Here is a 17772-nt window from a genome sequence, read left to right as displayed (position 1 = left end):
CAGCCACCAACAGAAATATCTGCAGCTATAACTATTACATCCTGTATTAATGACAAAAAAAATATAACACTATTAGGAGACTGTGGACTGTTATTCACTGCGACCAGGAATGTAATAGTAGGATTTTTAGACTGTTAACACTTGCAGAAGGGACAAATATTAAAACGACATTAGCGCAGTGTAATTTACTTATATTTTATGCTGCAGTGTACTAAGGATGCAAACTGATACTTTGTGTTTTTACTTCTTCATAATTTCTATTTATCGCTATCTGAATGAGTTCTTATTCTCAATTGACCATGCAGCTCAAGACTGTTGACAATAAGTTTCCCGGATGATAATATTCCACTGAAACTTAATGTCACGGCGGAAGGTGGTAATTGTAGGCAAAAGCGAAAGTGATTAGCAACACTCACACTAATGGCCATGACAACTACGTAACCGTAGTGGATAGGAAAAAATATGCTTAATACCGGCACACGAGAACATTATGGTGAGAAAAGTACATGATTACAATTTTTGGAGACTCTGGAATGCACAGATTGCGAAATGTAGCACTCCGAGTCCCCATCTCTGTCAACAACTTCTGTTGTAACCCGGCCGGGCACCGATACGTTCTGTGCTTCGATGGCAGATGTTACTACGCCACTCCATGCTGCCTCATTTCTTTGCTGGAGCTCATCAATCGTAGTGGCAGGCCACTTGCGGTGTTCCAGTTCCTCAGCAACCCTTGACCAGATGGTTTCAGTAGGTGAGAGGTAGTAGAACGTGCTGGCCGTGGCTACAGTAGAATGCTCAATTTAGGTCAGGAGTGCATGAACAGCAAGGTTTATCTTGATTTTCCAAAATCACTCTATATCAGTGACGGGATTGTTCCTCTGAAAGGGCACTACCGATTTCCTTCCACATCCTTGACTCAATCCAAGCTTGTGTTCCATCTCTAATGACCTCGACGTCGACAGGATGGCAACTACTGATCTCTGTTCCGTTTACAGCTTCAACAGCTAGAAGACTTGACTTGCATTAAGTAACGATATACTGACCTCGAAGGTAAGAGAACAGCCACTGCCATAAACGCGTCAAAGATTTAAATCCTACTGTCTATAACTACCAGGTAAGCGAACCAGATGTGTAACTAGATGGTTGTTCGTTGAGAGCTGTATGGAAGTCCGGGACGCATCGCCATCGGAGACGCGATTACTCTTCTGTGTTCAGAGTTTTCACTGGGAGCACCTACGGCTGCACACCTCCCTCTGCAGTCCAGTCAAGGCAAACTGATACAATGGTCGCCCTGCCGGCAGTCTATGGTGTTCCAGGAGACATCAGAGAGTGTATGTGGTTGACAATGTAGCGGACAGAAAAAGAATAATAACAATAATAACGAAGTGTATAAATGAATAGAGGTAATGTTAAATTGCGCATAATTGAGAACAACGTAATTCTAGGTCCATTGATCGTGGCCTGACCAAATATCTCACGAAATAAGCTTCAAACGAAAAAAACTACAAAGAACGAAACTCGTCTAGCTTGAAGGGGGAAACCAGATGACGCTATGGTTGGCCCGCTAGATGGCGCTGCCATAGGTCAAACGGATATCAACTGCGTTTCTTTAAATAGGAACCCCCATTTTTTATTACATATTCGTGTAGTACGTAAAGAAATATAAATGTTTTAGTTGGACCACTTTTTTCGCCTTGTGATAGATGGCGCTGTAATATTCACAAACATATGGCTCACAATTTTAGACGAACAGTTGGTAACAGGTAGGTTTTTTTTAAATGGTGTCTGTTCTTTCCGACATGTCAGAATTAGCAGGCACCACACATTTACATAATCTATAACATCTTTCCCGACAAACTTCGTTTATCTCAACAACAACACTTCAATACATTAGGTATTTTCATTATTTAATGATCGACACGACGACACATTTTCTTCCAAAGCCATGATTCTGCTACATTTCTTTCTGTATCACCTCCAACACTTCATCAACAAAATAACATCTTATAAGAATACGCACCTCCCATAGTCCACATCAGTTACTACTGTGAAATCACCAACTATATTCTCATTTTTCATTTCTGAGCCTTATCGCAGGTATTCCAAATCTACCGTCGCTACTCTAGTGCATTTCTCACATTTGGAAACAGATCGTAGGTATAATTATCTTACTAAATCATCAAAGTCTTAATCATCTTGACGTTGAAGCTCTTTTGTCTGTGTTTGCTTTCACAATAACATATGTTTTTGAGTGGGGTCTGCCCTTGGCAAGCACTATTTTGTTTTCGTCCCAGACATGTTTCACTGCAGTTGCAGCATCATCAGTGTTTTTTTATTGTTATTGTTGTTAAACATAACGAATATTATTTACTGTATAAATGCATACAAATATTAGTTTCTAAATTATAATTACAGGTTTTTGAGGAGCATCTTTCTGAAAAAATTGTAATTACAATTTAGAAACTAATATTTGTATGTATTTATACAGTAAAGAACATTCCTTATGTTTAACAGCCACAGTAATGAAAAAACCACTGATGATGCTGCAACTGCAGTGAAACATGTCTGGGACAAAACAAAACAGTGTTTGATAAAGGCGGACCCCACTCAAAAGCATATTTTGTCATAGCATTAGTTATCAAACATCCACACTGCCAGTCAAAGCTTGTAACTCAAAATAATTAACACCAATTCTGCATCCGATCTTACACTTGGTGTCATATCGTCCATTTTTGTATCCTAATATTCCGCCCTCTGACCCATGCGATTTAAAATATACCACAATGTTGTTCGGAATGAGTACGTTCCTGCTGGTTTCGTCTTTCAAGCGGCCTCGTGTTTTCCGAATGTAACGATGTGGAGATCAGGAGGAATGGATGCTCTGGCACTGCGTCAATCGATACAAGCTGTAACTGTGTCCAAACATGTGCCACTCTCCCTGATCAGGTGTCTCACTGCTACCAAGTACTAGCAAGCCAGTACTGATGCACGTTGTAGCAAGGATGCTGCTGCGTCAGCTTACAACTATGTACTGCAGTGATACTGTTTCACGTGGAGACGAATCAGTATCCTGAAGTAGCACGACATTAACTCAGTTCGAAACCTTGTCACTCTCATCTGCACTATCCATAATTTCTTCATAGCTTTTGCACATAATTTGCTCTTCTAAGCCTTTCTTCAATACATACTCTCATTTTCTGGTTGGTACTTCAGGTTCCTATCAGTTGGTATATGTGTCGAATTACAGTGAAAGGCATCTTCCGCACGGTATTACTTTTGCCACAAATCTGTGATTAACTATTCCCGGAACATGCTGCGATGATCAGACAAAGCGTTTCGCCTCTTTGAAAATTTTTTATTCATGTGGTGTATGAGCCGTGCCTTTCCTCAACTTGTATCATTTCTCATCTTTCTATAGAACTGCATTTACCTTTCATTCCCTTTAAGATTTTGGATTGCATTGTTTCCTCGTTTCTCGCCTCCCTACTCTCAGGACGCCTAGCCTCTGTCTTATTGTTAGATTTTTTTAGGGAACTTTGCCTCGCCTGAACTCATCTTCACTTACTATTGACTTCAAAATATCAACTACGTTCACTTGTCACTTTCGCTGCTCCATCGAAGCAGACAACACACTTATCCCGTGTTCCGCCAAAATAAGACAACAGCATCATCAACATAACACTGATCTACAGTGCCACGACAACTTGAGTTACACGGAATATGGAACACGGAAGTCAAAACTGAAACAGTGTTTGAAGTGATATCCATTTTCAACCAACGTACAGCATACACTCGCGCATTCGATTCGCATGTCTACTACTAACTACTTGCCTTGCCATTTTATTAATTTAAACAAGTATTAAAGGAAGAACCCTTAATTTAGAATAACAATGTGTCGAAGCAAATCAAAAGTATGTGCATTTATAAACAGAATTATAGAAAATGGACACTTTGAAAAATATGTGCCCCACTTTGGACACCATTTTAAAACGTTGAAAAAGTTATTTTATTAATATTATCCAATTATTAATATTATTGTTAATAATAAATTAACAAACGGAAGAGCTGATCCCCCACTGTACACAAAACGGGTCGGAACACCGTTGCAGAAACAAAGAAAAAACGTGCCAAATTTAAACAGACGCAAAATCATCGATATGGGTGATATTTTACAGGTATTCGATATTTAGCGCTGACTTCAGTGCGAGATGCTTACAATAGTTTCCACAACGAAACTTTGTCTCGAAACCTGGCGGAAAGTACAAAGAGATTCCGGTCGAATGTGAACTACTCTATCATTCGATCCCTGCGAAAGAGCAGGATAATACACGAACGCATCTCGCAGGTCCTGTACGGGCCTTTCTGGATACAGAAAATGTTCGACTGCTGCCCTGGCCAGCACATTCTCCAGATCTCTCACCAATTGAAAACGTCTGGTCACTGGGGGCCGAGCTACTGGCTCGTCGCAATACGCCAGTCACTACTCGTGATGAACTGTGGTATCGTGTTGAAGCTGCATGGGCAGCTGTACCTGTGCTCGCCGTCCAAGCTCAGTTTGCCTCAATGCCCAGGCGTATCAAGACTGTTATTACGGCCAGAGGTGGTTGTTCTGGGTACTGATCTATGCGCCCAAATTGCGTGAAAATGTAGTCACATGTCAGTTCCAGTAGAATATATTTGTCCAATGAATACCCGTTTGTCATCTGCATTTCTTCTTGGTGTGGAAATTTTAATGGCCATTAGTGTATTAGTTCGGAGTTCACTGAGCCTCGTGATGCCAATTGAGGTGCTACTCGACCGAATATTAGCGGGTTCGGTCAAGAATACCATCATAACGACCGGGAAAGCGGTGTGCTGACCCCACGCCCTCCTATCCCCATCTTCGTTGGAGGATGACACGGCGTTCGGATGGTCCCGGTAGGCCACTCGTGCTTTTTTTAGACGAAGTGGTGTATTAGAGTTAAATGACGTCACTCATGCATTCTTCTCGGGTTATTAGCCTAGAGGTGGCGTCGTTTTGTCGCTTCGTTTCGGTGAGTTTCGTACCCAGCAGCAGCGGCGGCGTCCGCAGGCAAATTGGACAGCCACCAGGTCTCGTCGCCTGGCCGTGCCACGGCCTCCCCCCCTCCCCTCCCCCAGCTTCCCCGAAACCGCCATCACAACCGACGCGGTGCCCCCTTCCGGAGGAACTTGATTGGCCGGCCTACAGAAGTGGACGACGGCAAAGCAGCTATAGAGATATACAGAGCACGGCATCCCGACACTTCACCAGAAGATGATGGGTACGAAACTCGTCGAAACATTGCTACAAGAGGACGCTGATAACCAGAGAAGAATGTATCAGTGGAATACGCCGAGATAGACTGCAGTTGCATATGACGTCACTGTCTATGTGGAATCACAATTTACCACTGTAATTTACCTGCCATCTACTCCCATAAAAAACTGAACACAAATAAAATACTTTCCAGATTAAAGATAATCTCCTTTATTTGATGCTAATAACGTTTGACACACACCGTAAAGGCATTTTTATATATGATAGAAGTTTGAAAACCATAAGTGTATATGGTAAGTGATTATTTTGCAACCTGTTTTACATGAACGCATATAGAATGGGAAAACTTTATCAGACTCCAGCGGCAGCAGTGATCCAGGAACGGAGGTTGCCGACGTTAGCGTAGACGCCGCCTTGGGCCTCGCATGGTAAATATGTCCACGAGACGATGCCGACCTGAGTGCTGCCGCTGACGAGCGGACCTCCGGAGTCGCCAATGCAGGTGCTCCTGCCGGCCTCGCCGGCGCAGATCATGCGGTCGGTGACGCCAAAAATGGTCACGCAGGTGGCGCGGTCGATGATGTTGATGTCCACCTTCATCATCGTGGGCGGCGCAGGCGGCCCCGTGGTGGCCGTGCCTCCCCAGCCAGTCACGGTGACTGCGAGCCCGCCTGGCGGGTCGTAGCCTTGGGCAGGCAGACCCACGATCTGTATGTTGCCACCGATGGGGAAAGGAGTGGCTGCCTGCAATGTACGAAACACTTCGTTAATTTCTGATTAGATGCGTAAAGGAAGTTCGCTAACACAATGAGCCAGTTAACATATGAATAAAAACGTACAAAGAACTGTTAACGAATCTTTGAAAACACACTATATGCAAGTATTACTGAATAAAAACACTGCAACTAGCTACATCTTTTGATCGATGATTTATTTCGTAATAAGTAGTTTCAGTTTTGTACCAACGTCAGATCGGAATTAGTTTCTCTTTTACAAATTTCTTATTTTAAGGGTTCCTTGCATCAATATTTAAAAACACAATCCACAAAGGATCGCTTTTTTTGTACATCTCTCTGTCCGACTGCTGAAAACCCTTTTCTCATGAGCAGGTAAACGTGTCAAGTTTTCATTTGTGTTGGATACTAAGGTCTGTGGTCCCTTGGCGTTGTAAAAACAAAAGCTTCTAAGTCGAAGAAATCAAAAGATACGGAATTTACGTCACACACTTTAATTCTCAGCAACTCATTCATCAAAAACTGTCGTCTACTTGCCGTTGTCCTAGAAACATGAAATTTGGCAATAAGGTAGGCTTCACAGTACAATCGAAGCAAAATATCCGGCAACTATATGTTTGTAATTATACCACTAGAAAAAAGTTTTCGTCAGTTCTCATGTGGCTCTTTGTCTGATCGTCCGTCTGTTAAGACCGCTTTTTCTTATGAATGGGAACATGTATGAAGTTGACATTTACGTAAAATGTAAGGCCTACGGTCTCTTGGCAGCGTAAAAAAGACGATCCTCTAAGTCAATGTAGTCATAAGATTCGGCCTTTTATTTTACATTTTATGACACTCGCAAAGACACTCATCAAAAACTATATCTAATTGCCTATGCCGAATCGTGAACTTTTGACATGAAACAAGTTTTCACAGTGCATAAAACAGAATAACTCTCAAAACTGTAAATTTATTGTTATATCACAGGAGAAAAAAGTGTCTGTTCTTCTTTCCTGATAGAAATGGGTTGCCCTTTCTATCAGGAAAGTGTAGACATATCAAGTTGAAATATACGTCATATACTAAAGTCTATGGTCCCTTGTTGGTGTAATCACATTAAGCTTCTAAGTTACTATAAGCAAAAGCTAGGGCCATTTAAGTTACATATTTTGATACTCGCAAACTCTTCCGAGCCTATAGGGTACTTCCCGCTGGCCTAGAATCATTAAATTTAGCTAGAAGCAAGGTTTCAAAGTACAAGTAAAGGAAAAAACCTCCGAGAAATATAGATTTTTATTTACAGTGCGAAGAAAAAAATTTTCTTTCTTATTTCTTATCCGACGTCAAATTTGAAATTAAAACCATCACTAGTTTCGCATTCCTGGTCTGAAGTTTGACCATTACCATTGCAATCCAGTCAGACTCAATGCGGAGCTGCTTAATATTGTAGTTAGAGTCACCTGCTTCCTGTTACATGTTATGTCACATATTACTAAAAACAAGACATTCTTGAAAATCATTGAATCCCTGGGAGTGATAGCTTTCCAACAGCAATGTCCATAACAGGGAAGAATGGTCGAGATTCTCGAATTCCAGAATGGATGAGCTATCTGTATATATAATTAAGGTTGTACCGAACCCTCAGTACTAGACTCCATTTCGCACATGGCCAGTTTTATTTAATCTCTTATAGAATATTAAAGATGTACTTGTTTACAAAAACTTCTGTGTGGTATATGAGGTCTTAACATTTAACATACGGGAGGGAAGGCTTTTCTTTATGCATTGCAGTATAGTGATCTACATCAGTGATATGGAGCATGCTCCATGTCAGTAAGAAGCATGCTATCATTATATGCAACTGTAACTTTGAAACACACTCTGTGAGATAAACACTGCTTTGTCGAAGACAGTGATGGCTAAGGTTCCGAACAGATCTCCGACTGTAATCGGAAATACGACCTTTTGGAGAAAAAATTGCGTGTGTTTTTATTAAAGTACCAGAAGATGTTTTATCTGTAACCGAAAAAAACAAGCAACGGAATACTTTTATAGCTTAACTGTGCAATAACACTAACAAATACACCTGACATGCATATAGACACTACTTATCTAACTTACATGTTGTGCAGCCCTTTGCAACGAGAATAGTTCGACATTTGTAACACAGTTTATGTGCAAATCACACAAATGAAATTGTAATAATTTACCTCATATGTCGCCAGTTACAGACAACAAAATTGTAACAAATTGCCAAATACGCCACCTGTTACAGGTAATCGTGAAACGAAATTGTCACAATTTAATCACCAACCATTGATTAGAGATAAGTGTTAAATACAATTGCAACGAATAGCTGTTTCATACGTTTCCATCTACATCTACATGAGTACTCTGCAATTCACATTTAAGTGCTTGGCAGTGGCTTCATCAAACCACAATCATACTATCTCTCTACCATTCCACTCCCGAACAGCGCGCGGGAAAAACGAACACCTAAACCTTTGTGTTCGAGCTCTGATTTCTATGTAGGTTGGGCTCAACAAAATACTTTCACATTCGGAAGAGAAAGTTGGTGACTGAAGTTTCGTAAATAGATCTCGCCGCGACGAAAAACGTCTTTGCTTTAATGACTTCCATCCCAACTCGCGTATCATATCTGCCACACTCTCTCCTCTATTATGTGATAATACAAAACGAGCTGCCCTTTTTTGCACCCTTTCGATGTCCTCCGTCAATCCCACCTGGTAAGGATCCCACACCGTGCAGCAATATTCTAACAGAGGACGAACAAGTGTAGTGTAAGCTGTCTCTTTAGTAGACTTGTTGCATCTTCTAAGTGTCCTGCCAATGAAACGCAACCTTTGGCTCGCCTTCCCCACAGTATTATCTATGTGGTCTTTCCAACTGAAGTTGTTCGTAATTTTAACACCCAGGTACTTAGTTGAATTGACAGCCTTGAGAATTGTACTATTTATCGAGTAATCGAATTCCAACGGATTCTTTTGGAACTCATGTGGATCACCTCACACTTTATTTAGCGTCAACTGCCACCTGCCACACCATACAGCAATCCAATCTTTTCTAAATCGCTTTGCAAACTGATACTGGTCTTCGGATGACCTTACTAGACGGTAAATTACAGCATCATCTGCGAACAGCCTCAGAGAGCTGCTCAGATTGTCACCCAGGTCATTTATATAGATCACGAACAGCAGAGGTCCCAGGACGCTTCCCTGGGAACACCTGATATCACTTCAGTTTTACTCGATGGTTTGCCGTCTATTACTACGAACTGCGATCTTTCTGACAGGAAATCACGAATCCAGTCGCACAACAGTGACGATACCCCATAGACCCGCAGCTTGATTAGAAGTCGCTTCTGAGGAACGGTATCAAAAGATTTCCAGAAATCTAGAAATACGGAATCAACTTGAGATCTCCTGTCGATAGCGGCCATTACATCGTGCGAATAAAGAGCTAGCTGCGTTGTACAAGAACAATGTTTTCTGAAACCATGCTGATTACGTATCAATAGATCGTTCCCTTCGAGGTGATTCATAATGTTTGAATACAGTATATGCTCCAAAACCCTACTGCAAAAAGACGTCAATGATATAGGTCTGTAGTTCGATAGATTACTCCTACTACCCTTCTTAAACACTGGTGCGACCTGGGAGCAGATTGTTACTGCATAACAAATAACACCAGATCTCTGCATAAATGTTGCTTCAGTCAGGTTGCTATACTATAAGGAACTGTAACAAGTGGCCCCACACACTGCTATGCTTATGACACGGGGCAAGTTGCTGCACCATATCCAACCGAAATACACTGCCTCCCACCTGTAACCGGGAAGTGGTCTTATTGCATATTGTTGCTCTGTAACACATTTCATCGTGGTTAACGATGAAAACTGACAGCTATTATTTTACTTACTATGACAGCGTTATGGTTTTTAAACATTAAAACAACCAAAAATCTGTTAACTGAAAATACATGAGCAAAGATTTATGGTATATCCCTCGAAAAGTTACTCATTCAGCGTCGGATCTGAATACTACGTAGCTCGTATACGAGTATATTATTACTTACCGCTAGTAATATGGTTGGGTTGAAATTAGCAAAGTGGTGATATACCGCATTTTTCTGCAACAGATTCCTGAAGTGCAGCCTCAGTGAAGTCGACCAAAAATGTGGTGGAGAGCGATCTGAATCCTACATAGCTCGTATACGAGTATATTATTACATACCGCAACCAATACGGTTGGGTTGAAATTAGCAAAGTGGTGATATACCACATTTTTCTCCAACAGATATCTGAAGTGCAGCTTTAGTGAAGTCGACCAAATATGTGGTGGAGCACCAGTGTTCACGTCTGTTACTTACGGAATGTAATCCAGGTCATGTCAACAGCAGGTCACACTTAGTATAGCCCGCCAATAACTGGACAACTTGAACTGCAGCAGCGTCCGAGTGCCGTTGGGATTAGTTCATTTTCATTAAACATATTCCTATTCTTCTCTGATTTTTTATTTTTTATTATTTTTTTTAAGTATTAAATGTACAACCCTTCAACGTAATGCAGACATGATCGTACCAAATAACAGACAAATATAGCTTTTCTTATTAGCACACGATGTAAGTTTCCCTTTTTTACAACAGTAGCTAGCATTTCTTTCCTTTAGAGAATTATGGTACTGCGTCACTGCCAACTGTTGATCGTCGTCCACTTCTTTTTCTCATTATGAGTACTAGTGTCTTCTATATGGGCCAAAAAAAGGTCCCTTTTTACAAGGAATACCGTAGAGCTTCTCGTCCTTCACATGAAAATTAAACTTAATATTTCGTTCCTCAAAAAACATAAATGTTCTTATAGGACAGAAGGTTAAAATACCGAGAAAGATTTATTTTCGTTGAGGAACCAAACATTATGCTTGAACTACATGAAGACGAACAAGAAAGTCTGTGATTTGTTTTATTTAAGTATTACATACTTAACTGCTGACACAAAGACCGCAAGGCACTAAAGCAGCCACGGTTGCAAGAATAGGAAGAAGAAGGCGAAGATAAAGAAGACGTTAAAACTGTCGCTAGTGAGAATTATGTACCTCAGGCGTCAACAGCAAAGAAATACTAAATACTTTGGTAACGGAACGGGAAACTTAATGTGCTGATAACCAAAGACTTATTGTAGCGGTGGAACTCTCCGTTGCAACCTTTGGCTGTACAGGTATGATCAGCCCTTAGTGGCTTGCCTTCATGCATTCTTTTTAAAATTATTGTGACTAAAGCCATTTTGGACTGTTATTTATTTTATAGGTGACATGTAAGTACTGTCCCTGTCTTGTATCGTTAGTCAGTACTTACACTTTATATAAAAAATTTCTTTTTCCATAGATTTGTAATTAGGTTTTAGGCCACTTTTAACGTTAAAATTCTGATGAAGACACTCATAGAAGTGTTAAAACCTGGTTACTAAGACTAAAAATTGTGTCCGAGGGCTCATTTTTTTCAATTTTAATTTATAAACGTTCACTGAAAAAATCAGCCACGTTTACAACTTAGCGTAACATAAACATCATTCCCGCCATTTTTATTCGCAACAAAAACCACACATTGCATGTTGTACCACCATACAGTGAGACCTTCACAAGTGGAGGTCCAGATTGTTGTACAGACCGGTAGCTCTAATACCCAGTAGAACGTCCTCTTGCATTGATCCGTGCATGTATTCATCGAAGCATACTGTCCACAAGTTCATCAAGGTTCTGGTTGTCTAGATTGTCCCACTCCTCAACGTCGATACGGCGGACTCCCTCAGAGTGGTTTATGGGTTATGTCGTCCATAAAACAGCCCTTTTCAGTCTATCCCATTCCTGTTCAATAGGGTTCATGTCTGGAGAACATTCTGATCACTCTAGTCGAGGAATGTTGTTATCCTGAAGGAAGTCATTCACAAGATGTACATGATGAGGGGTACGAATTGTTGTCCATGAAGACAAATTCCTCGCCAATATGCTGCCGATATGGCAGGAAGTCGGTCGGAGGATGGCATTCACGTATCGCACAGCCGTTACGGGTCTTCCATAACCACCAGCGGCGTACGTCTTCTCTAGATAATGCCACACCAAAACAGCAGAGAACCACCACTTTTGCACTCGCTGGACGGTGTGTCCACAGCTTTCAGCCTGAGCGGGTTTCCTCCAAACACGTCTCCGCATATGGCATATGGGACACTCATCGGCGAGGAGATCGCGATGCCAATCCTGAGCGGTCTATTCGTCATGTTGTTGGGCCCATCTGTACCGCGCTGCATGGTGTCGTGGTTGCAGAGATTGACCTCACCATGGACGTCAGGAGTGAAATTGTGCATCATGAAGCCTATTGCTCGCATTTGAGTTGTAACCCGACGTCCTGTGGCTGAACGAAAAGCATTATTCAATATGGTTGCCTTGTCAGGGTTCTTCCGAGCCATGATCGATAGGTAGCGGTTATCCACTGCTGTAGTGGCCCTTGGGCAGCCTGAGCGAGGCGTGTCATCTACACTTCGTCTCTCTGAATCACCTCCATGTCCGAACAACTTCGCTTTGGTTCACTCTGAGACGCCCGGACACTTTTATTGTTGAGACCAATTGCTGACACAAAGTAACAATGCGGACGCGATCCAACCGCGGTACTGACCGTCTAGGCATGTTTGAACTACAGATAACATGAGCCGTGTACCTCCTTCTTGGTGGAATGACTGGAACTGCTGGGCTGTCAGACCCCCCACACGTCTAATAGGCACTGCTCATGCATGGTTGTTTACATCTTTGGGCGGGTTTAGTGACATCTCTGAACAGTCAAAGGGACTGTGTCTATGATACAATACCCAGAGTCAACGTCTATCTTCAGTTCTGGGAGGAGTGAAAACAACTGATTAAATTACTGATAATCTTGGTGTAGTGCCGCTTGACGAGGCTCTTCAGCTGTCACGAGAATCTTTGGCACCGTGCCGTGGTGCCACCTATAACCTACTCCTCTAAAGAGTGTTTGGATCAACTTGGCTTGCCACCTGTTGTGAACCCACGACCAGGAAGACAGCGGAAGTACTTTTAAACTGCCGGCGGTGGTTAGATGGCCGAGCTAGGTTATGTATGTCGTTCTGTTAGTGATCTGAGTCCTGTCCCCGTTGTCTGCAGCTCTTTCTTGGGTTGCCTTGCTACCGGAATCCGGAGTAGTGCCCAGAACTGTATGAATCGTAATTATGTCCGATACCTTCGAATATTATACGAGAGCAGTGAAACTCCCAGGATGGCAAAAATCTAAGTGTTACACGGAATTCCAAAGAATATGAAATACAAGCGGGACGTTTCTACCATTAGCTAAAGTAACGTGTTCGATCTAGGCTGTATTCGAGAGGGCATCCACTCCGAGACTGTGCATCCCGTGCTGGCTGTTTTGAGGATTTGTTTCGAACTCGTGAGGTTGGGATTAAATAAAGACAAATTGTTCAGAGCTCGCAGGCGGCTCCTCAGGTCTGGTAGTGGCTTTTAATGGCATAATTAGCTGGGCACTGGGCTTGTGTTCGTATATTTGATACATTTCATTCTACTGTGCGTATTTGATGTTAATGTTGTATAGAGGTGATACCTTCACATATGTTTTATCCTGGTGTATTAAACTAACTCAGTATGCTGGAAAACAGTGGTACTCAGGGAGTGCGATGTAAAAATTTTAAGTGTTGTTGTATTTCAAGAAATTTCTTAAAGCGGTTAGTACTTCGTACTTGTAAGTTATCCATACCACGTTTCCTTTAGGGTTTTAGAAGGTGGAAGTAATATGACGGTGTATAATTTTAAGTTATTTTATTGGTAAGTTATTTTATTGGTAAGCTTGTTAAATGTTGATCTTTTATCCGAGTGTGTATGGTTTTGTGGCTTTGTTAATGTATTCTGAAGAGTTAACTTTGGATTGCGACTGGGTAATAACATACACAGTTGAGGCAGGGTTGGAAGGATGTTAACAGCCTCAGGTGGAAGGTAGTTCGATAAGAACTGTAGCATGCTGCCTTTGCGGAAGATAATAGCGTTTGTTATTCAGAGCACGAGAGTCATTTTCTTGTGTCAAGTTTAACTGAGTGGCCTGTACGTATTCAAACATTGTATCCTACGGATACACAATACCACCGCATCTCCCGTCAAAGTGTAAGTCACAGTCAAATAAAAACTTACCACCCACGACAATGGGACCAAGGAACTGTTCCATCCAGAAGTAATTACCATACACATGTATCACAATGGCAGTTGGGACTATCAGTTCCTGTTCCATAGAATGCGGTTGGCCGCTGATGGACCAAGACTAACTTCGGCAGTTCCTCGTCAGACTGAAAGTGAGGACCACCCCCGACTTTCTTCAGGTCGTAAAAGATGTGGAAATCTCTTCATGAAAGATCCGGGCTGTACGGAGTATGTTGCAGCGTTTCCCAACTGAATCGTTGAAGCGATGATGATGATGTTTGGTTTGTGGGGCGGTCAACTGTGCAGTCATCAGCGCAACAAAGACCTAGTTTTTACAGACTCCAGTGTAGCCACTATTACGAGTAATGATAATGATGATGAAATGATGAGGACAACACAAATACGCAGTTCCCGGGCAGAGAAAATCCGAAACCCGGCCGGGAATCGAACCCGGAATCCATAGGTAGCAACGCTAACCTTTAGACCACGAGCTTCAGACATCGCTTAAGCGAAGCATTTGCCAAATTTGCAATGTGGGGGTAGGCATCATCGTGGAACCGGATGAGTGCATCTGAAGAATTCAACTGCGTCCGACAGTAACCCTAGGTGTAAGTCTGCAGGTTTTTACGTATCAGTGATGACGACAACTTGGAATCAGAGTTGAATTTTTTAAAGAGGACATTGAAGGCAAATGGGTATGATAGTTAGACAATCGACAGAGCTTTTAGGCGGAATATTTATACCGCTAATAAGAATGACGAGGAACCGCCTTCTCACTCCGTCCCGTTCGTTTCTGGGGTCACTGACCGCATAAGCGGAATTTTAAAGAAAAATGGTATTCAGACATCTTAATTTAGTCAGAACAAAATGAAAGACTTCTTCCGACGGAAAACGGATGCACCGGATTGCCTCCACAATGGAGGTGTCTATCAAGTGACATGTGGCTGCGGCAAAGGGTATATAGGCGAAACGGGAGGAACTATTAAAGAACGCATTAAGGAACACGAACGGCACATGCGGCTAAAACAAACTGGAAAATCGGCAGTAGCGGAATATCATGAGAACTGTGGCTCTGACATCGACTTTAAAAACGTGTGTGTACTGGCTGAAGAAACAAACATTTACAGAAGAAAGGTACGAGAAGCGGTTGAAATTTCTAAAAATTCATCTAATTTCAAAAGAGAGGACGGCTATATGCTTCCGGCATCGTGGCTCCCTGCCGTCAAGAAAGTGTGTGAGCGGCATAAACAACGCGCTGCAAGTCACCTCGGTGGACAATAATATTTTGGGTAAGCATTCCCCCTCTCTAGCTCCGTCCGTTTCGAATCTAGCCACTGATGACGACCAACCAATAGCCGTAACAGGCATTTCAACCAACAACTCTACTCCAGCACAGTTGTGGAATAGTGCCTTTCTATCCAATGACGATGGGCCGCCAATGGTATCCACAGGAGATGAGCTACCAACGCCCCTTCTTCTGCATCAGAGCGGAAATATCAGCCAATGACTATGGCCCGCCAATGGTAGCCATAAGAATTTTAACCAATACTATCACTTCTCCAACACGGACGAGTGAAAACTCCCCGTTTATAAGAGGATGCGACACTCGTCTCTGACAGTGTTCTGTGTGTGATGTCCTTAGGTTAGTTAGGTGTTAGTAGTTCTAAGTTCTAGGGGACTAATGACCTCAGATGTTAAGTCCCATAGTGCTCAGAGCCATTTGAACCTTTCTTTTTTTTGACAGTGTTCTAGCAGTAGTGGACATCAGAAGATGCTGAGGAAGATCCCAGCAGAGGGGTCGAATCGCCGATCATTTTAGAAGAATCACGACGCGGCCTAATAACCCAGAAGATTTTAACTTCAGCAGCCCTAGGTGTTGTGACCTTATGGTTCACAGCAGCTTCTGCAAAGCTAAGCCGCTGCAATCAAAGAAGAAGATCTTCAAGATCTTACCGGAAGCTGTGTCCAAAGTTCTAGATTACTTGGCGTGGGGATGTGGTATGTTGCCATTTTTGGCTTTGCCGCCTGCCCTCTGGCTGTCGCAATGCTGTCATAATGTTGTACAATAACATCCGCTCTCACACTGCCAATACATAGATGGCTACACTACACTGATTTGGTCGAGAAACACTACGACGTCCTCCGTACAGTCAGTAACTGTCAATGGCGACCTGAAGAAAGACATGTGTGGACATCGCTTTCAGTCGGACGAGGGAGTGAAAGAGTGAATACCGAAGTCGATCCGTCACCAGCCGACCAGATTCCTACGAGATATGAATTAATCATCTCTCGTCTCCCAATGAAATATGTGTCTAACGCGTATGGCAGTTGTTCGGTTTTAATTTGATTGCCCCTCATAGCAACCAGTATTAGTGGTTGTGTCATCTGCTTATACAAATTGCCTTACTCTATTACAAAAATGGTTCAAATGGCTGTGAGCACTATGGGTCTTAATTTCTGAAGTCATCAGTCCCGTAGAACTTAGAACTACTTAAAGCTAACTAACCTAAGGACATCACACACATCCGGGCCCGAGGCAGGATTCGAACCTGCGACCGTAGCGGTCACGCGGTTCCAGACTGTAGCGCCTAGAACCGCTCGGACACTCCAGCCGGCTTACTCTATTACTTGGCATAAAATTTCGTTCCTTCAGATTTTATTAACAAATAATATGGGTTCTCTTAATAAATTTTACCATTGTGCACTTTAATAACCAAGACCTCGCTCCACTAAATTCTGTGGAACAGAGTCGGTACAATAACTGAATCGGGCAGTGATAGGAAGTAGACGGCACTCACTTGCATCACCGAGATGTCGTAGTCAATCGTGGTGGGGTTGTAGTAACCATGCAGTGCGCCGTACGCCACGGCAGACACGACGCCGCCGCTCTCGCGGGTCGTGGTGCCGGCCCTCAAACTGTAGGTGGCGATGTTGGCGCCGTAGAGGCAGTGGCCGGCGCACAGAACCCAGTTGCTGCTGATGACGGAGCCCCCACAGTAGTGGAGGCCGTTGATCTGCATGGATACCATCCACGGGTAGCTCGCGATGTCGGTGAAGGTGCCGCCGATTATCCGGCCGTTGCCCCTGGCCCTGACCCTGACCGGCCGGGGGGCGGCCAGGCCACAAGACACCAGACACAGGACCGCGAGGAGGAGGCGCAGCATCATCGCAGCTACTGTGGTCCAGCTTTGCAACACCTTTATATTAGCAGGTGCACTCAGTTTGTTATCTTCGTTCTCGAACACTAGATAACCTAACAGTATCGTCACTGGCTTATTTCTGAAAACAACCACTTCAGATTACAGATCTGTCTCAAGATGTAGATGATAACAGAGTAATCAGTTGGAAGAATATATATTAGTCCATATATTAATAATAGATGGCCACTGCTCATCATTTCGATCCATAAAATTTCCATGTGTCTTCACTCCACAAAGCTGTGTCTTGATTCATTATCAGTGAAAGCATTTGACATACCATCGACATTTAAGACAGGATGGAATGTTTCGGTTTAAAGTTTGGTGTACATTTATGAAACAAAAGGAAGAAGGCTAGC

At 42.7% G+C, this 17772-nt stretch overlaps 1 protein-coding gene across 1 annotated transcript; it reads right to left on the bottom strand.

Moving 5' to 3' along the window:
* Positions 1–5479: 5479 nt before the first annotated feature.
* On the bottom strand, positions 5480–17382 carry LOC126191079 (trypsin alpha-like). Its single transcript, XM_049931797.1, has 2 exons — positions 17015–17382; positions 5480–6022 (listed from the first exon to the last, which is right to left on the bottom strand). The coding sequence occupies exons 1-2, from the start codon at positions 17378–17380 to the stop codon at positions 5630–5632; spliced, it is 759 nt and encodes a 252-aa protein (XP_049787754.1). The 5' UTR covers positions 17381–17382; the 3' UTR covers positions 5480–5629.
* Positions 17383–17772: the final 390 nt, after the last annotated feature.

Source organism: Schistocerca cancellata, chromosome 6 (genome assembly GCF_023864275.1).
Source record: "Schistocerca cancellata isolate TAMUIC-IGC-003103 chromosome 6, iqSchCanc2.1, whole genome shotgun sequence".
Classification (NCBI taxonomy): Eukaryota; Metazoa; Arthropoda; class Insecta; order Orthoptera; family Acrididae; genus Schistocerca; species Schistocerca cancellata.
Note: the sequence above shows the minus strand (reverse complement) of the source record. Positions and strands in the feature narration are given on the sequence as shown.